General features: G+C 39.0%; 1 protein-coding gene across 4 annotated transcripts in view; it reads left to right on the plus strand.

Annotated features, from left to right (window-relative positions):
* Positions 1-21,235, plus strand: part of ELMO1 (engulfment and cell motility 1) — a 606,322-nt gene that overhangs the window by 242,645 nt on the left and 342,442 nt on the right. For all 4 annotated transcript variants that reach the window (XM_070726295.1, XM_070726294.1, XM_070726296.1 and 1 more), the window contains one exon: positions 4,902-5,033. In XM_070726295.1, coding sequence (XP_070582396.1) covers positions 4,902-5,033 — 132 coding nt within the window. The remainder of the gene's footprint in view (positions 1-4,901; positions 5,034-21,235) is intronic.

The following is a 21,235-nucleotide window of genomic DNA, read 5'->3' on the forward strand; positions in this document are numbered from 1 at the left end:
GATAAAATTAAATTGGTAATGGAATTATGTGAGTATTTTAGAATAAATGACGCAGGCCAGACTAAGCAATCAATTGTATGGGATGCATATAAGGCAATTATGAGGGGACATTGCATGAGCTTGGAAGCTGATATTAGGAAGAGATGGGGGAGAAGCTGACTATAGATCTGCAGGTCAGCGGATCAAATTTGATTACCAGCTCAAGTTTGAATCAGCCTTTCATCCTTCTGGGGTGGGTAAAATGACCCGATTGTGGAGGCAATATGCTGGCTCTGTTTAAAAAGTGCTATTGCTAACATGTTGTAAGCCACCCTGAGTCTAAGGAGAAGGGTCGCATAAAAATAGAATAGAATAGAATAGAATAGAATAAATAAATAAATAAATAAATAGAGTCTAATATAAGGGAAATAGATTTGATACAAGAACAATCAGGGCTATCAATCAATATGGCAAAATCAGAGGTTATGTTCCTGAATGTTGGTCCCAGAGAACAGATATTTACCAGGAAAGAGTCTGGACTGAAGTTGGGACTAAAGAAAAGAAAATATCTGGGAATATGGTTATTAAGGAATGGTGGAGATTAATTATAGACAAATCTGGATGAAAATGATAAACAGATGAAGAGCTGGAAAAAGAAAGGGTTAAGAAAAATGGCAAAGAATTAAAAATGATGATAATCCCAAAGATGATATATTTGTTTCAGATAATGCCGGGTGTTTTACCTGAGGTAAAATTAAAAGAATGGTATAGAAGACTAAACTATTGGATAGAAGAGGATAAAAGACCAAGAATAAGAAAGAAATGGCTAATAATCCATGCTTTAAAATCTTCATTTCTTAAATATTTATCATAGTATTATAGTAATCTAGTAAATTCACAATGCAAACTCATAAAATCATACAGTACATATCGTAAACCCCTTATTTATCCTATGTATCCTCCAATAATTTTACCTATGTAATTCTATATAGTTCTGAAATTCTAATCCAATTTTTTAAAATTAATACATCCTAATACTAAACAACAGCTAAATATATATATATATATATATATATATATATATATATATATATATATATATATATATATGTTAAATGTTTTTTTAGCTGGAATTTTAAAATTAAGGGAGACTAGTATGGTCCCATTTCGGCCTTGTTCTGGCCTCATCAGCTAGCCACACCCTTTCTTTTACTGGGATTCGATCTGGTGAACTCTGCATTGTAAAGCAGAGAACTAGCAGTTAGAGCTATCCGATCAGAACCCTTCCAGCTCTGTACCAGGGAGGGGCTATATGTTTTTCTTATGTCGGATCACCCTGGTATATTTAAGGAACGTCACAGCTCCTTTTTGCCTCTAGGCCCAACCCAGGGCCACTACAAGGCAGTTAATATATTTATAGCCGACAACTATATTCTGTATGTGTTAAATGTTTTAAATGCAGAGTTCACCAGATCGAATCCCAGTAAAAGAAAGGGTGTGGCTAGCTGATGAGGCCAGAACAAGGCCGAAATGGGACCATACTAGTCTCCCTTAATTTTAAAATTCCAGCTAAAAAAACATTTAACACATACAGAATATAGTTGTCGGCTATAAATATATTAACTGCCTTGTAGTGGCCCTGGGTTGGGCCTAGAGGCAAAAAGGAGCTGTGACGTTCCTTAAATATACCAGGGTGATCCGACATAAGAAAAACATATATATATATATATATATATATATATTGCCAATATTACATAGTCAATCCATATGTAATAATCAATCATCCCTCCTCAAATTTCTACCGCTGTTCTCATTTCTGGGTACCTCTCCTGTCACTCCCCCTTTTCTGTCTCATTTGTTTCTCATTTCTCCCTCTTCCTCCCTTTTTCTCTCATTCCTTCCCTCTCTCACTTCTCTCTTTTCCCATCCCTGTCTCCTCCCCCCCCCCCGTGTGTGTGTGAACTCTTGAACCATTTCCAAAAACAGGTGAGGGCTGGGGTTTTTTCTCTGTTATTACTTAAGTGCTTTTTACCATATGCTTTAAATCAAGAGTCACTTCTCTCTGTTTCTCTCTCTTTCCTCTCATTCTCTGCCTCAATCATTTTATCATTTCTCTTTTTCCTCCCCTTGTTTCTATCATTTCTCTCCCTCTTCCTTCCTCTCCTCTCTCTCTTGCTTTCTTTATCTTTCTTTCTCTCTCCCCCCTCTTGCTCTCTCTCTTTTTCTCACTTTCTCTCTCCTTCTTTCTTTCTATCTCACTCTGTCTGTTGTTCTCTCTTTCTCTCATTTTTTTCTCTCTCTCTCTTGCTTTCTCTCTGTCACACTCTTTCTCTCTTGCTTTCTTTCTCTCATTCTCTCTCTTGCTATTTCTCTTTCTCTCTCTTTTTTTCTCACTCCCTCTCCCTCTCTCTTTCTTTCTATCTCGCTCTGTCTATTGCTCTCTCTCTTGTTCTTTCTTTCTCTCTCTTCCTTTCTTCTCTGAAGGCCGGGGAAGGTTTTCCTTATTTTGAATGTCCCAGGCGGGCTTTCCGAAAGCGCTCAGCGAAAGGACAATCAGCGAAGCGGCTGTGAGGGGGTTTTCTCTGAGCGCTTCAGGAACGCCTGCCCCGCCTCTCCTGCAGCCCCTTCGCTGACAGCCTGGGACAAAAGTATCCCAGCGAAGGGGCTGCGACTCGAGAGGGGCGGGGCGGGTGTTCCCAGAGCGCTTGGAGAAAACCCTCTCACAGCCCTTTTGTTGGGAGCGCTTCCACCAAGCACTTTGGGTATGCCTGCCTCACCCCTCTCACAGCTCCTTCACTAGCGGCCGGATAAGGAGGAGGAAAAGCTGCGGCCACCACCGCTGCGGGAGGAGCCGCACCCCAAGGTGGGAGGCAGAGGAGGAGAAAGCCGGAGAGAAGGGCGGATTGGGCAAGCGTGGGGCAGCGGCAGGAGGACAGAGGCACGAGGGGGCCAGAGGCGCCGGGGGGGCAGAGAGGCTTGGCACAGGCACATCCATAGGCACATCACAGGGGCGGGGGTGGCCGTGGCTCCCTTCTCCGCCAATGTCCACCTATGTCTACTGCCAGCGCCTCTCGTTGCGCGGCCTTGGAAAAGGCTGCGCGGGAAGTTGTTTTGGGAAGCATGGCAGTGCAGCCGCGCACCTTAGAGGGAACATTGCCAGAGATGTGAATATTCAAAAAAGCAGCACAGGGTGCATATGCTCCCAACTATCTTTGAGAAGAGGCTCAAATTTAAATGTTGGGACATGTATCTGTTGGTCAGGATTCTTGTTTAGACAAAGAATAATCATCAACTTCTATATTCTTTGCAGTGAATCTATTTTCTCAGCTTTCTTATACCTATTTGTGAATGCAGAATAGAAAGAAGCCACATATAAACGGGACCCTAAACTAATGTACAACTTAACCCATTTATTCAACTCTTTATAACACTATTGTAAATATTATTATTGACAATATTAGACTCAGCAATTTTCTTGATCTCATATTCTGTTCAGTTTACACTCAATGTTAAATTATATTTATGTAATACCACCGACAATGTTGCTACCCTTCTAGACCTTTACCATGTAGCAGAATGATCAAACAACTGGCAACTTCAATTCCCAATCAGTAAATGCTCTGTTTTATACATTGGCATAAGTATCAGAATCCAAAATACAAACTTAGAGGAAACGAACTTGTAGATGATCTTAATTCTGTCAAAAACCTTGGAGTACTCGTATCCAATGACCTAAGTGCTAGAGCCCACTGTAACAACATTGCCAAAAATAACTAAGAGTTGTTAATCTAATCTTTGTTCTCTGGCAATATTATACTGCTAACCAGAGCTTATAAAACATTTGTTAGACCAATTCTGGAATATAGCTTATCTGTCTGGAATCTGCATTCCATATCAGATCTTAATACAATCAAGAGAGTCCAGAAATATTTCACAAGAAGAATCCTTCACTTCTCCACTCACAACAAAATACCTTATTTCAGCACACTTGAAATACTGGGATTAGACAATTTACAACTACGTCACCTCCAATCTGATCTAAATTTAGTTCATAAAATCATAAACCAAATGTCCTTCCTGTTAATAGCTACTTCACCTTCAACCACAGCAATACACGAGCATGTAATAGATTCAAATTAAATGTAAACTGTTCCAAACTCAACTGCAAAAAATTCAACATCAGCAATAGAGTGATCAATGCCTGGAATGCACTACCTGACTGTGTTCCCCCCCCCCCCCCAAACCCAAGAACTTTATCCTTAGACTATCTACAGTCGACCTCTCCCCATTTTTAAGTGTTCTGTAGGGGGAATGCATACATAAGTGCACCACTGTGCCTACCGTCCCTGTTCCACATTCCTATTGTCCTCTTTTATTGTCAGTTTTTACTACTACTATCCTATACATGTTTGGCAAACAAACAAACAAATAGGAATCCATGCAACAACAGATGCTATATGAGTTACAGACGCTTAGGACACCCATTTTACTTTCAAAAATCTTTTAACTGTTTAAAATAATCAGCAAATTTCCCAGGTTTCCTTTCCAAATAAAAAATATGAAAAGCTCCTGTCAGTACCTGGAAAATGACATCAAATTAAAAAGGATCCACTGACTGAAATACAGTATATAGTGTTTCTACAGCATGTATAGAATTGATGAGCATTATCCCTATTCTGGTATTCTGAAGAACGTATGTTGAGTTTCTATCATTCAAGGTGGTCACTAGTAAGATGATTATAGTTTGAAGGAATTATTAGGATTGGTTTGATTGTTTTTAAAACTAAAATCTTATCTCTTATTGAATAAAATTCAATTACATTAATGAAAGCTGAAGATATTACTTTTATCCAAACTTACATGCTTTGAAAGATTATTATTTTGAAGATTTTAATTTAAAAATGTCTTTAAAAACCCATCAGGCCCAGAGGGATATCATATTTGAACTCCGAAGAATTGCTTTTGATGTAGAATCTGAACCCAATAGCAATAGTGGTAATATTGAGAAGCGTAAATCCATGTATACCCGTGATTACAAAAAACTTGGCTTTATCGTAAGTATTCTTGTTTTGTCATATTAGCATTCTAACCGATTGTGTTTTATTGATGGTATGATGTAACAAAGACAATGTTCACATTCAGTGCACATTCTTCACTGCTACCTTGTTTCACTCATTTTTTTCTGAGCTGTTACTTATGGAATGTGTAAGGATAGATTAAAGCTATCCTTTATTTTTCTGGAGATTTTCGCAACAGGATATCTATTAATATTCCAAGTTTTTCATACATCTTGGATTTTTAAAAATGGGTATCTTAGTATCATCAGAATGCCTGTTCAAAAGTGTATACCACTCATTTCTTCATTGGGTTATGCAGGGGACTGCCCCATTATTTAATCTCTCATTCAGCTATATTGCATATTGTTTATAACTCATCCTCTATAATAGTTTCCCAGTGGAAGATTATCTAATTATAAACAGAATTTAACAGTAAATTCCAAATCAAATCTGGTCAATTACAATGATCTGTCTAGATCAGTCTAGCTAACTTTTTTCATATTATTGTTTATACCAAAGAACTTCTTATTTACAGGCTGCATGTGACCCTCTGGCTCATTTCTATGTGATCTAGAATGGTTATAATTAGGGTCAAAGTTGATATTGCCATCACTCCAAAACCTTGAAAATCTGGGCCCATTCTGGAGTAGAAGAAATATTCAGTGGTATTCTAGAGCTTATTGTGATTTCAAACATTTATTTGAACAAGATCTTTGTAGCTCTCTAGCTTTTGTGTTTTTGGCATATGTTATGTCTAAAAATAACTGATCCTTTAAGTCAAACATCGTGTTACTTCCCAAGAACTATTTTTGTATACAGTACAAACCTCATATTTATGTGGTCAAATATATTTTCTGTGGCAATTGTGTAAAGGTTGTTGATTGTTTGTCAGTAGAATATCTATTTTTGAGAAGAGGAATGAAAAAACCTGATAAAATGGATTGTTATTAAAATTTGTTTCATTTAATTTACTAAGGTTTGTAAACAAAACATAATTAAAATTAAGCATATGTACCAGTTACAATTATTGAAATACTCTTCTGGAAAGAAATGCTCTGGAACTGGAATTTGTTCAGGATAAACAAGACCATCATATTATAGACTTCTAGGGGCAGAATAGTTGCTTATTTCAAGTTTATATGATTTATATTTGAACTGTCTGTAGCCAATCACTGCTCATTTTTCTCTATTTCTGGGGTTTTTTCTGGTCTGTCTGAATATTTCTAAGAATACAGAAAAATGCATGACTTTACTTATTATTGTGGTTAAGTGCACCTAATTATATAGGCTGGATGATTGATTGCAGTTTTTTGGGATGAGTTCTACACATTCCTGCCAATATAAGCTCTGAGGTTGTGGTTTACTGCTTCTGTTGGAGAACTGGTTAGTGAGGCATATTTCCTCTTTCCATTACTTAAATCACTTGTGATAGAAAATTTGCTGTATTCAGGGTGACATTTTATAAGGAAATGTTACTGGTTAATAGTTGATTCCTTCACTAGAAAGAAAAGGTTAAGATCTTCCCCTAAGATGAAATCTATAAATTCCTGCACATTTTTCTGCAAGAACTTTCAATTTGAAACCTTCTCACCAAACATTGAGTCAATTGAGTGCAGAGGTCACACATACTACTGTATAGCTTTGGCTGATTTTTTTTTAAAGCTTTTGATCCATTTTTAAATGGAAAGTTTATTAAAGTGGAGAAATATTTTTATAAGTATTATAATGGTTTTAGTTTTTATATTATGTTAAGATTTTTTGATTTATTTTGTTTTACTATAATTTTATAAAAGTTTTCAGTGATCAACACTGTGACAAAAGGCATTTCACTAAATAAATGTATTGAGGCTAGCATGAAGTTATCTACCTGTTTTCATTGCAGTGAAAGGCATAGTATAAATTACCTCTTACCTTCTAGAGCAGGGACGTCAAGTGGCTGGATGCATCACATGCAAACCATGCCCACTGCAGCTCTGCAAAATGGAAAAAATTGAAACATCACATGATGGCAAGGTGGTACCGCAATTTGATACCTGTGTTCTAGAGGTAGGCAAGCCAGTTAGCAGATTAAAAAACATTTCAGATACTTTGCTTATAGATCTTGGAGAATGACTGTAGATTTAGTAATGTTGCATTTGCAAAGGCAAATGGAAAAGTGGTAAGTAAGGAAAAGATAGATATAACTTATATATAACTCATTGTACCTAAAACTTTCTGGCAGTACATATACCATACTAAACAAATATACTATAATCCATACTATTTAATTTTAAAAATGTATGCATTTGTATGCATGTAGAGGTATATAAATCCAATAAATAAATGAGTAAGTAAATAAATATGTATGTATGTACAGTGGTACCTCTACTTACGAACTTAATTCATTCCGTGACCAGGTTTGTAAATAGAAATATTCATAAGTAGAAGCAATTTTTCCCATAGGAATCAATGTAAAAGCGAATAATACGTGCAAACCCATTAGTAAAATCCAAAACTTTAAGGCTTTAAAAAAAAAGCTGCCAACAGAGGAAGTGGTGGGCAAGAAGGCATTTTCATCCAGATTCTCCCTCTGCTGTCTTTTGCCCCTGATCTGGATGAAAATCCCTTCTTGCCCGCTGCTTCCTCCACTGTTTTTTGCCACCTCATCTGGATGAAAATCCCTCTTGCCCGCTGCTCCCTCCGCTGTCTTTTGTCCCCGATCTCACTGAAAATCCCTTCTCTTTCTTCCAAAGATTTTTTTATTTTTTTCTCTCCATTCACAATTTAATTAAAAATACCAATAACATCAAGTTGCTTTACATTAAGTCAATTTTACAAAATATGGTATGTGCAAACCAATGCTTCCTCCTTAACTTTTAACATCTGGATAAAAAATAGCTGCTCAATTTCTTACGTTGTACAAAAATGCTATAAACTAAAACCTCCTTTAGGCTGTTCTATATTTTAAGTATCTCAAGCTGATTAGGCTGTAAAGTTTCAGGTTTCTCCATATCTCTTCTATATCAATTTTCACGTATGTTCAAAAACATTTTTAAGTGATAATCGCCCATTAATAAGAAACCTCTAGAAAAAAAAACACCAAGAAACTTCCAGTGACCAATTCAAGGGGGAACCCCCCCCCAAAAAAACCCAAACAAATATTATCTCCTAATAGTACCCAATTAGCCAGATTGCAAAATTACAAAACCCAATTAATAATTCCTTTATAAAGGAATTAAAAACAGATAAAAAATAACTAACAAAGAGGAAACAACATTTAAAAATAAAAAATAAAATAATAAGAAGGTTAATAAAGAAAGGAAATTAAAAAAGAGGAAAAAGGAATAAAAAGAAGAGGGAAGATACACACCAAAAAGAAAAATAAAAGAAAAGAAAGAAAGAAGAAGAAGAGGAGGAAATAAAGATAGATTTCCTCTTCTTACACTTCACCTCCTACCTATATATGTATAGTCAGTCGAGGTGACTGGGGCTAAACATCTTCGTCCGTCTGTCTGGGAGGAGTTTGACTTGGTGACACCTAAGGAAGTGGACACCTAAGGAAGTGGAGCTGTGTGTTCCGCCACCTGTCTACTGGAGCCGTGTCCCTCTTGGTTGGTTTTGGCCAGTCGAGAGGTGACACAGAGCTGGGTCCAGGAGATTGTCAACGCCTCCTTGGGGAGTGGGTCCTTTCCGGCTCCTTATAAGGAGGCACTTGTGTGCCCCCTCCTCAAGAAGCCTTCCCTGGACCCAGCCGTACTCAATAACTACCATCCAGTCTCCAACCTTCCCTTTATGGGGAAGGTTGTCAAGAAGGTGGTGGCATTTCAGCTCCAGCGGTCCTTGGAAGAAGCTGATTATCTAGGTCCTCAGCAGGCTGGATTCAGGCCCGGCTACAGTATGGAAACTGCTTTGGTCGCGTTGATGGCTGATCTCTGGTGGGCCCAAGACAGGGGCTTGTCCTCTGTCCTGGTGCTTCTTGAACTCTCAGCGGCTTTCGATACCATCGGCCATGGTATCCTTCTGCACCGGCTGGAGGGGTTGGGAGTGGGAGGCACTGTTCTTCAGTGGTTCTCCTCATACCTCTCTGGTCGGTCGCAGTCGGTGTTAGTGGGGGGTCAGAGGTCAACCTCTAGGTCTCTCCCTTGTGGGGTGCCTCAGGGGTCGGTCCTTTCCCCCCTACTATTTAATATCTACATGAAACCGCTGGGTGAGATCATCTAAGGGCATGGGGTGAGGTATCATCAATACGCCGATGATACCCAGTTATACATCTCCACCCCATGTCCAGCCAACGAAGTGGTGGAAGTGATATGCCAGTGCCTGGAGGATGTTGGGGCCTGGATGAGAGTCAACAAACTCAAGCTAAACCCAGACAAGACGGAGTGGCTGTGGGTCTTACCTCCCAAGGACAATTCAATCTATTCATCCATTACCCGAGGGGGAGAATCACTGCCCCCCTCAGAGAAGGTTTGCAACTTGGGCGTCCTCCTCGATCCACAGCTCACATTAGAGAAACATCTTTCAGCTGTGGTGAAGGGGGTGTTTGCCCAGGTTCGCCTTGTACACCTGTTGCGACTCTACTTGGACCGGGAGTCACTGCTCACAGTCACTCATGCCCTCATCACCTCGAAACTCGACTACTATAACGCTCTCTACATGGGGCTACCTTTGAAAAATGTTCGGAAGCTTCAGATCGTGCAGAATGCAGCTGCGAGAGCAATCATGGGCTTTCCCAAATATGCCCATGTTACACCAACACTCCGCAGTCTGCACTGGTTGCCAATCAGTTTCCGATCACAATTCAAAGTGTTGGTTATGACCTATAAAGCCCTTCATGGCACCGGGCCAGATTATCTCAGGGACCGCCTTCTGCTGCACGAATCCCAGCAACCAGTTAGGTCCCACAGAGTGGATCTTCTCCGGGTCCCGTCAACTAAAGAATGTCGCTTGGCAGGACCCAGGGGAAGAGCTTTCTCTGTGGTGGCCCTGGCCCTCTGGAACCAACTCCCCCCAGAGATTAGAATTGCCCCCACCCTCCTTGCCTTTCGTAAGCTGCTTAAAATCCACCTCTGCCGTCAGGCATGGGGGAATTGAGACCCTCTTCCCCCTAGGCCTTTACAATTCTATGCATGATACGTATGTATGTATGTTTGGTTTTTTATATTAATGGGTTTTTTAAATTGTTTCTAACATCAGACTACTATTGTACACTGCTTTATTGTTGCTGTTAGCCGCCCCGAGTCTCCGGAGAGGGGCGGCATACAAATCCAAGAAATAAATAAATAAATAAATAAATAAATATAGATCCAATGAATTTCATGGAACCTTAACGTTCAACCATAAGCCCTTGTTTACCAGCAACCCGTTCTAAAACATGTATCTATAAATAATATAAAAATAAGAAATAAAGAAAGGTATAATGAGGAAATAACCACACAAAAAAAGGAAAATCCCCTATTTACCCACTGAAATCAACTTCAGTATTAAAATGCTGTGTACTCAGCTAAATCTTCATGCCCCAATCTGAATTTATGGCTGCATGCCCAGTGGAATCATCATGCCCTAACCTAAATTTGTTGATCCCGGTAGTCAAAAAGGAAAAATTCCATTTCTTAAATCCTAATTCAAGTGATAAGCTTTCAATCCTTAGTACACCTTTCTAAAGTTGTAGTCTATATTTTCTATAATTTAATAATTTCTATAATTAATTATTATTTCATAATACTTTCTCTTACCTTACATATTAAAAAAGAAAAACCAATTTAATCCAAGAAAAAGAACCATTTCTGAAAACCTACTGGAATCAAGTTATATATCTTTATGCCCTACTCTAATATTAGTGCTGCATAGCCAGCGGGATTCTCTTGCCCTATTCTAATAATAATGATCCCAATAGGTAAAGAAAAAAGCCTCCCCCTCTCAAATCCACATTAATTTATACCTTTTTATAAATTAATATACTTTCCAAAAATTATAATTTAGGTATTCTAATAGTCCCTTTAAAAAAAACTATTGTCAATAGTCTATAATCTGTATATTTATCAGTAATCCATACAATGTATTATAAAAGTTTCTCCATTAAAAAAATATTTCAAACATATTCTTCCACATCTTCTGAGTTTTCAATTTTTTTTAGATCAGTGAATTATATATTTTTAAATCAATAATTTAAATATCTTAATTCTATTTCAAAATACTTTGCATCAAATAATAATTCATTAATTAACCATCAACATTCCTATACACTTTCCAAAAGTGTTACATTGTTACATTGAAAAAAGGAAAAAACAATTTAATGCAAGAAAAGGAGACTTCTCTGAAAACCCATTGGAATCAGATTATATATCTTTGGGTCCTATTCTAGTACAGTGGTACCTCATCTTACGAATGCCTCTTCTAACGAACTTTTCAAGATACGAACCCGGTGTTTTTTTGCCGCTTCTTCCGAACTATTTTCACCTTACGAACCCAAGCAGCTGCTGCTGGGATGAAGGGGTTTCTTTTTTTCCCCTTTTTTGAAGAAAGAAAAGGGAGGGGCGGCTTGGAGGAGGAAAGATTTTGCAGAGAACAGCGTGCTTGCAAAGGCACTGAAAGGGTGTCTTTTGAGAAAAGAAAAGGGAGGGGCGGCTTGGAGGAGGAAAGATTTTGCAGAGAACAACGTGCTTGCAAAGGCACTGAAAGGGTGTCTTTTGAAGAAAGAAAAGAGAGGGGCGGCTTGGAGGAGGAAAGATTTTGCAGAGAACAACGTGCTTGCAACGGCACTGAAAGGGTGTCTTTTGAAGAAAGAAAAGGGAGGGGTGGCTTGTAGGAGGAAAGATTTTGCAGAGAACAACGTGCTTGCGGGGATTGCGCATGTGCCGAATTGCTTTCTAGGCATTTCACCTCTGGCTCCGAATAAATATAAAATGTAAAGAGTTTTCTCCCCCTTAAAAAGACTATAAATCTTCCTTAGAAAAATATAGGAAGAAACAAGAATCTGTCGGCATCAAAGTGAATTTGAAGATTTATGATTTCAAGCAAAGACGGAGGCGCTTTCGCTGTAACAAGGAAGTGATAAGTGAGTACAATAAATCTTAAAATGGCGGAGGGAGGGAAAAAAGAAGACCTCTCTAGCCTGGCTAATATTGAGAAAAAGCTGGATAAACTGCTGGATATTTGTAGTGGGTTTGAAAAGAGATTCAACAAAGTTGAGACTAAAATGGAACAGATGGATTTAGAAGTTAAACAAATTAAAAAGGAAGGGGATTCTTCTGCTGGAAAGATACTGAAAGTTGAGAAACAAGTGATGGATTACGATGGAAAAATAAGACAAATAAATGACAGAATCGCAAATTTGGAGGACAGACAGAGAAGGAGGAATTTGCGCTTACGAGGGTTCAGAATGGATTTGTCCTCTGATTTTAAGTTAACAGAAGCTGTCTGTACTTGGTTAAATAAACAGACAGGCGTGCAGGTCAGCGTGGAGGAGCTGTTGCGTGTTCATTGGGCAGCCCCCAGGAGAGACGGCAGACAGAGAGATGTGATCATCGCATTCCTCAGTGAAAAAAAAGCAGAGATGATTTATAAAACTTTGAAGACTTCGACGAGCCTTAAACAAGACGGAAATGAGATAATGGTTCTGAGGGACCTTTCCTGGGAAACCCTGAGAGCGAGAGCTGTGTTGAAACCAATTGCAAGCCGGCTATATCAAAGTGGAACCAGATTTAGCTGGGGCTACCCAGTGGCCATCTTGGTGTTCCAGGACAATAAAATGTACAGAGCACGTTCATTGGAGGAGGGAAAGGATTTACTGGATCAACTGGGGATTAAGTTTGATGAAACTGGAGAACTAGCATATGAAGAAGAAGAGGCTTTTGACGGTCGGAGTACCCCAGATGAGGAGGAAAGATGAAGGGAAGAGCAGCTGAAGGAGTTAAGCGGGCAGGTGGAGGCCATCAGAAAGGAGCAGAGAAGAACACGGGCTCAGCGTGAGAAGAGAGCCAGAAAGTGATGGTGTTTGGTCCCTTGTCTTGTTGTGTGTGGGGGGGGGGGAGGAAAAGGAAAAGAATTATTACTATTACTATTGCTATTATTGTTGTTATTATTATTATTTTTCTTGGAGATGCCTTGGGATTCCTGTATATTTGTCATTCAGTGGGGGAAGTCTAAGGGGGAGAAAAAGGTGGTTTAAGAATTTAAAATTAAAGAAGAAACTAAAGAAGGAATTATTTAAAGGAGAAAGGAGGGGGGGAGAAATTTTCTCTTTTATAAAATTAAAAAGGGTTGAAAGAGGAGCTAGTTTGAGTGGGAACGCAATCCAGAAAATGTGCCTCAGGTATGGGCAAGGTTTTTTCTTGTCTTCTCCCCTCTCAGTGGGGGGAGCACAGGGGGAGGCACGTTGGGGGGGGTAATAGGGGTAAAGAAAAGGGAAAAATATAAACCAAGGGCAAAACAAGAGGGGGAAAGGGTGTTTTTGGTATATTATGACGGAGTGTAAGATAATGGTTTTAAATGTGAATGGTTTGGGATCGGATTTGAAACGTTTTAGGATATTAAGGATGGCTAAGCAATATAAGGTGGATATTATGATTTTGACAGAAACCCATAAAAGAAGGGGAGGAAGGGATAACTTGATTAATGATAGAAATTGGAAATGGGTGTTTGAGTCAAGAGGAACACAAAATAGTCGAGGCACAGCGATTCTGATTCATCAGAGGGTTAATTTTGAAGAGGTCGGAATTCAGAAAGACAGAGAAGGAAGGTGGATATTTGTTAAAGGGAAAATAAATCAAAAGAAGTTGACATTAGCAGCAATTTATGCCCCGAATGGGAAAACCAAACAATTTATAATAAATACTAAGAAGAAGTTAGACAATTTTAAGGAGGGCTCAACTTTTTTGGCAGGAGATTTTAATATGCAATTAACAAATGGGAATGCAAATAGCAGGATGTTACATTTAAATAGACTTAATATGGTGGATCTACATGCAGATATTTTAAACAGAGCTACATATTATTCAGCAAGATATCACACATTTAGCTGCATAGACTACATATTAATGAATAGGGGAGGTAATATACAAGTTAAAAAAGTAGACATTAAAAGTATATGGATATCAGATCATGCCCCACTATTGGCGGAATTGGAAATAGGTCAGGAACGAAATCAAAAAATTTGGAGATATAATGCAGTTGTAACTGCTAGGGAACAAGATAAAGAGAAATTGCAAACAGAGTTATCAGAATATTTTAGAATTAATGATGTGGGTGGTATTAAACAATCAATTGTATGGGATGCATGTAAGGCCTTCATGAGGGGACAATGTATATGTATGGAAGCAGATATTAGGAAGAGGTGGGGTAGAGAGAGGGAAAGGAAGATAAGGGAAATAGATTTGATACAAGAGCAGTTAAGAATAACGAAAAGTAGAGATTGGAATAGTTTATTGAAATTGAAAAAGAAACAGTTGATGGTGTATGATGAGATTAAATGGAATAAGATGAGAATGGCGATGCGACAAAAAATACATAGTTGGGGGACAAGATCAATGCAGCAAATGGCGAGATATCTGAAGAAGAGGAAAGAAAAATCATGTATTTTAGCATTGAGGGACACCAGTGGAGTGGTTAGATATGGTAATGACCAGTTAGAGGAGATAATGAGGAAATATTATGAAGATTTGTATAAAGAGGAGCAAGTGAAGATAGAAGTCCTCAAGGCTGGGAAAATAGTAAGTGAAGAAGACAAACAAATTTTGAATGCAGAAATTACACAAGATGAAATTGCTAGAGTAATTAAAGGGTTAAAACAAGCCAAAGCACCGGGCCCAGATGGGTTTACAGGGGAATTCTATAAAACTTATGTGAATGTTTTGCTGCCGCATTTGGGGAAATTGTTTAATAATATATTGTCAAATCGTGCTATCCCGCAGACATGGAAGCTTTCAGAAATTGTTACCATTCCGAAGATGGGTCGAGATTTAAGAGAGCCTGGGTCTTACCGTCCGATCAGTTTGGCAAATCAGGATTATAAAATATTTATGAAAATACTGGCAAATAGATTAGAAAATATTTTACCAAAAATAATTGAAGAGGATCAATATGGATTCGTGAAGGGAAGGAAAATAAGTGAACCAATTAGAAATGTAATGAATGTGATGCACCATGCTACCGCTACTAAAAGGAAATTGGGAATTTTGAAATTAGATGTTTATAAAGCGTTCGATAAAGTTAACCATAGTTACTTATATAAATTATGTAACAAATTAAATATGGGGGGAAAATTTTGTGAAACTATAAAAGAGATTTATAAAGGAAATGAAGCATATATAAGAGTGAATGGACAAAGAACGCAGAGTATTAAAATATTAAACGGCACCAAGCAGGGATGCCCTCTGTCTCCAAAATTATTCGTAATAGCAATAGAGATCTTAGCTAATAAGATAAGACAAGATAACACTTGGGCAGGATATAGAATAGGGGAATTAGAAATGAAAATAAATTTATTTGCAGATGATGCAATTATATTGACCCAGACCCCGATGGAGATGATTAAAGGTATAATAAATATTTTACAAGAGTTTAAGCAGGAATCGGGACTGTCGGTTAATATGGAAAAATCAGAGATTATGTGTTTAAATATAGATCCGAGAGAACAGATAGAAATTAGGAAAGAATCAGGGTTGAAATTAGGACTTAAAAAAATAAAATATTTGGGAATTTGGTTATTAAAAAACCCAGTGAAAATGGAAGAGATTAATTATAGAATAACATGGAGGAAAATGTTGAAACAGATGAGGAGCTGGAAAGATAAAAAGCTAAGGAGACTCTCTAAAATAAGAGCTTTAAAAATGATGATAGCTCCCAAGATGATGTACCTATTTCAGGTGCTGTCGGGGGGGTTATCGGTATGTAAGGTTAAAGAGTGGGATAAAAAATTAAATTATTGGATTGAAGAAGATAAGAGACCAAGAATAAGAAAAAAGTGGTTAATTGCGAATGAAAGAGAGGGGGGATGGGGTGTTCCATGTTTGGAGCTGTATAGGGAAGCTTTTCAAATGGAAAGGTTAATGGAGTTGCAATTAAGTGAAAATAAATGGGCGAAATTGGAAAAACAGATAAACGGGATGAATAATAGAGAATTAATTTTTAGGAAGTGGAATAGGAGAGATATAGGTAAATTAATAGGCCCAATGAAAGGGACTATGGAAATTTGGAAAAAATGGCAAGGGAAAATAGGATTATATAAATCTAAACTGTCATCGCTTTATGTAATAAATAGAGAAAACGAAATTAACTTAAATAGGGTTATAGGAGAGTTGAAGGGAAGAGGGATAACTAAGATAGAACAGTTATACGAGAAGGATGGCAGGCCAAGTAGAAATCGTATAGAATGGTGGTTAGGTAAGGGAAGGTGGTTACAAATAAATGCAATATGTAAATATCTAAATGAAAGGGAGAATAAAGAAGTATTATGGCGGGAGGAGACAGGGTTAGAGAAAATAATAAGAGAAAAAAGTGAGGGGATAAAGGCGCAAGCAACTAATATATACAAACTGCTAGTGCAGTCAGATGGGGACACGATTGATGGATTGACTAAATGGTGGCAAAATGAGATATTAGTAGAGGTACAAGAAATGGAAAATATAGTAGAAGATATAAGGAAAATTAAAAATACAAGAATTAGGGAAATGAGAAGGAAAATATTACATAAGTGGTATTTTACTCCCATTCAATTTGCACATTTTCAGCAGAATGTCAGGGGGAATTGTTGGCATGGTTGTCAAGATAAAGGAGTGTTTATGCATATGTTTTGGGAATGCCCGATAGTGCAGGAATTTTGGCAAAAAGTGAAAGAGGATATCAATGGAATGTTAAATATACAATGGACAATCACTAAGGAAATGGCAGTACTAGTAAAAAGCAATGCGATGGGAGAATTTAGAGAAATAAAAAAAGCAGCAATAGAAAGTGCTCAGGCAGTAATAGTTTTGGGTTGGAAGGATGCGACAAAATGGACAATGCAAAATTGGTATAGGTACATGGTGGATCATATTCAATTTGAAATTATGGAAAAAAGGATAAATTTGGATAATGAAACTGATTTGGGACGGCTGATGGGACGGTGGGACAAGGTAAGACGATATATGACGAGTAGAATCCGAGACCAAGCTACAAGAAATAAACTAGAATCACTCTATAATATGTAGACAGATATATTGCTCTTGGGTTAAGTGGATTATAAAAGAAATACCCCCAATTTGGTGGTGGGGAATGTGTGTATGTCGGGGTGGTGGGCACAATTCACATTTCACTACGCACTGTTTTATGTTGTGTGATTTTAAAATTGTTAAAAATAAATAAATAAAATTATTTTTTAAAAAAAGAGAACAACGTGCTTGCAAAGGCACTGAAACTTGTCTTTTGAAGAAAGAAAAGGGAGGGGCGCCCCCCTTGCCTTTCTTCCTTCCCACTCACCCTTTAGCCTAGCCTTGCTTCTTCCACCCGCCCCCTTTAGCTGCTCCTCCCTGCCCTCTGTTCGCCTCCCTTCTAAAGTTTGGGATTTTCCTGAAGGATTTGCACGCATTATTTGCTTTTACATTGATTCTTATGGGAAACATTGTTTCATCTTACGAACTTTTCACCTTACGAACCTCCTCCTGGAACCAATTAAGTTCGTATCATGAGGTACCACTGTATTTGCGCTGAATAGCCAGCGGGATTCTCATGCCCTATTCTAATATTAACGATCCCAATAAGTAAAGAAAAAAGATTCCCCCTCTCAAATCCTAATTAATTTATACCTTCTTATAATATAATGTAAATTTCATCAGTGTAATGTAAATTTCATCTTTTAAAAAATGTTTCAAATGTATACTTCCATATCTTCAGAATTAACAATTTTTAAATTTAAATATCTTAATTCTATTTCAAAATGCTTTACTTCAAATAACAATTTATTAATTATCCATCAAAATTCATTGCATTTCTAATTCCATTTCTGTGCTCAATCCATGTTAGTTATATCTGATAGAAAACTTGTTAACTATCCCCTAAATTCCTTTAAATTATTAATATTATTTTCTCATGTTCTTCAAACTAACTCAACGCTGAATTTACTCCACTTCTCTCCTCCTTATAGATCGGTATATTTATGGTTATCATTAATTTCAGTCTTCTTAAACAAAACAATACAAAAAATAACAATAAAAAAATAAAAAAGAGCATAACCCATCTCTATATTCAATATTTCAATGTTTCCATATTTCAATATTTCTAAAAATTATATTTTAAATTTAACTTTACCCTACTTTTTAAAATCTAGTAAGTTCTTAATTATACATCCTTTTTTGTTCAAATCCGTTAATTTCCCTTTCCTTGAACCATACAATCCCCAAACCGAAATACATTCCCCTAATACTATACTTTTCTTATAGTCTACTGGTAATCCCCATCTTAATATGATTATAAAACTCTAATATTATTTCATCTTTTCGAAGAGCACCTTCCCTTACATGTATTATTAGTACCAAACAACATTAAGTCAATAATACTTATTTGAATATAAATCCATATTATAAATCCAATCCAATCTAAAATTTAAAAAAACAAACCCAAATTTATATAGAGTAAGATCTCTTGCCACGAAGTGTATCTGTATCTCGCAGAATCCCTTCAAATAATACTATCCCCTCCTTTTCTTAAAATAACACTATTAAGTTCCATATTAATGATAGCTTTCAAGTTCCATCTCCATAGCCCTCTGTAGCCCTCTGTGTTATTTTGTAGCACTCCATAGAACATCTCCCATTGTATCTCCAAATTTAGAAAAGATCACAGTTTTGATGACTTATTTTGTTAAAAGGTTCTTATATCTCTGCTGTTCTCCACTGCACTGGGAAGGAGAGTCCAACATGGGGTAATTACCAATCCTATTGGTAGAGACTGAGTTAATTTAAATATTTAAATACGAGGTAGTTACCGCCCCTTAGCAGCCCCCAATACCTCAGTTTTAAAAACTCAGTCTAAGTGTAGAGACTGTTTTAGTGTAGCTTCCATTGAAGTATTAATGTTTAATAATAAACTGATTTGTTTAATTTTTTTTTCTCTTGTTCCCTTCTCGTTTCAGAATGAAGAGGACTTCTTCGAAAGGGGTTTCTGCCCTCCGTGGGCATTTCCCCCACCGTTTCTCTCCTCGGGGATCCCTTCCCTCAGCAGGCATATCCTGAGCGGGGAGCAACTCAGCCTGGGGTCACTGGCCTCAGAGGCCATACCCGGCTGAGAGCCGAAGGTGAGGGGGTCCGCCCCCCTCACTGGGAGGCTCGGGGATCGCTTTTCCCCCTTGAAGAAATGTACCTGGCATAGCGCCAGTGCCTCTCAGCTGTTCGGCGCTGAGAAGAAAAGCCGCGCCGCCGTAGCCGCAGCCGTCTCTGTTGGATTGTAGCAGCCCCTATAAGCCGCTGGAACGGCAAAGAGGGATGTTTGGCTGGCTGGGCGAGATCCTTCCAGGTGGGGAGGCCGGTCCCCGAGAAGGAGGCAGGCGGCAGGGTTCGCGGTGAGCACTAATTGCCGCGCCCGCCATTTTGAAGCGGGAAAGTGTTGCTCTCCGCCCACTCAGTGGGCGCGACCAACCTTTGAGTGCATAGGCGTTGTTCTCTGAAGGGCTTAAACCGCCATTTTGCTGTCAGCTCACGTTTGGAGCAGCATTGGTTTCTCTGATCTATTGTTAATAACAGTGAATTGTGAGTAGATGTGGAAGAGAAAATTGCGGAGAAGGCATCCTCTCCCAGCATGGTGCCGAAGGATAAGGGCAAGTCCAAGCCCAGAGATAAGTCCAAGGCTCAGGCCTCCTCCTCCTTTCTTAAAGAGGCTGAGAGGCGTATTCAGGCACTGGAGCAGAGGCTGGAGGCAGCCATTCTAACACCTAGAATTGCCTCGCCTCTCCCTGCGCAGTTGATGTTCCAGGCCAGGGATCCACAGGCTCCATATTCTGGGTTGAGACCAACTGAGACTCTATCAGAAAGGGATTGGTCCCCAGAAAGGCAAGGCCCATTTCTGCCTATATCTTTGCATCCAGCTGCATCAGGCCTTAGTCAAGCTAGGCCTACTTCTGCTACTCATTCCATGAAGAGTGGGCCTTCAGCAACATTTACACCCACTGCAGCTGGGCTTAGGGTGCAGCCTGACACTTGGCAACAGATGTCTCCAGCATTACAGGAGCTTATTACAGATGCTTATTCACAAGGGATGGCAGCGAGGGTGCAGAACACACAGCACCCCCGACCAACAAGGAATCCGTGGTCAGTACTGCCCCTCTCGGGTGTGGGGTCCTGGGTGGAAGAACCTTCCCAGTTAGAAGACACCGAAAAGGAATATGACTTCTCAGATGACGAGACCGCTCCTGAGCAGCCAGTCGTAGCTGGTCTCTTCAAGTCTTCCTTTTTCAAAGTATTGTTGCATAAGGCTAAGCAAACAGTGGACTTGCCAGGTTCTACCAAGGCAGCGGATTCCACTGATGATCCTAAACCATCTACTGTGTTGTTTAAAGAACCCCAGCCCGAGACTGACCACGTGCCATCCTCGGAGATATTTAAGCAGAGCATTAAGCACCCATGGCAGACTCCGGCAGCAGCTCAGGGACCTTCTGTCATGGAGAGGAGATTTTATACTCTGGATGAGGATATGGAAAAACTGCTGGAATTTCCGCCAATTGACCAGCCGGTAATGACTCTGATCTCAAAGGCTTTGGTCCCCTCTGAGACTGGCGACAGTTTAAAACCAGAGGACAGGAAGGCGGAGATTTTATTGCGTAAGTCACATCAAATGGCCAGCTGGGGGTTTCGGGCAGCCGCTGCGGCGTCATTTTTTAATCGGGCCTCCATTATATGGCTGCAAGAGGTGCAGGCCCGTTTAGGTCCAGAAGATGGCCGATTGCGTCAGGACATCAGCAAATTGTTGGCTGCGGCGGAATTCTCTGCAGATGCCACCCTCTACGCAGCAAAATTTTCGGCTCGGGGGATGGCGACATCGTTGGCTTCCAGGCGACTTCTTTGGCTGCGAAGCTGGCCGGCTGACTTGAAGTCCAAGTGGAACTTGGCTTCCTCCCCATACCAAGGGGAGAAACTGTTTGGGGAAGCCTTGGATCCGGTCCTCATTGAGGACAAGGACAAACGAAAGTCCCTTCCCAGAGCATACAGGCGACAGGAACGCCGGACCAACCCATATAATCGTCGTCAGCCATT

The sequence above is a fragment of the Erythrolamprus reginae genome, chromosome Z (assembly GCF_031021105.1).
Source record: "Erythrolamprus reginae isolate rEryReg1 chromosome Z, rEryReg1.hap1, whole genome shotgun sequence".
In the NCBI taxonomy this organism is placed as follows: domain Eukaryota; kingdom Metazoa; phylum Chordata; class Lepidosauria; order Squamata; family Dipsadidae; genus Erythrolamprus; species Erythrolamprus reginae.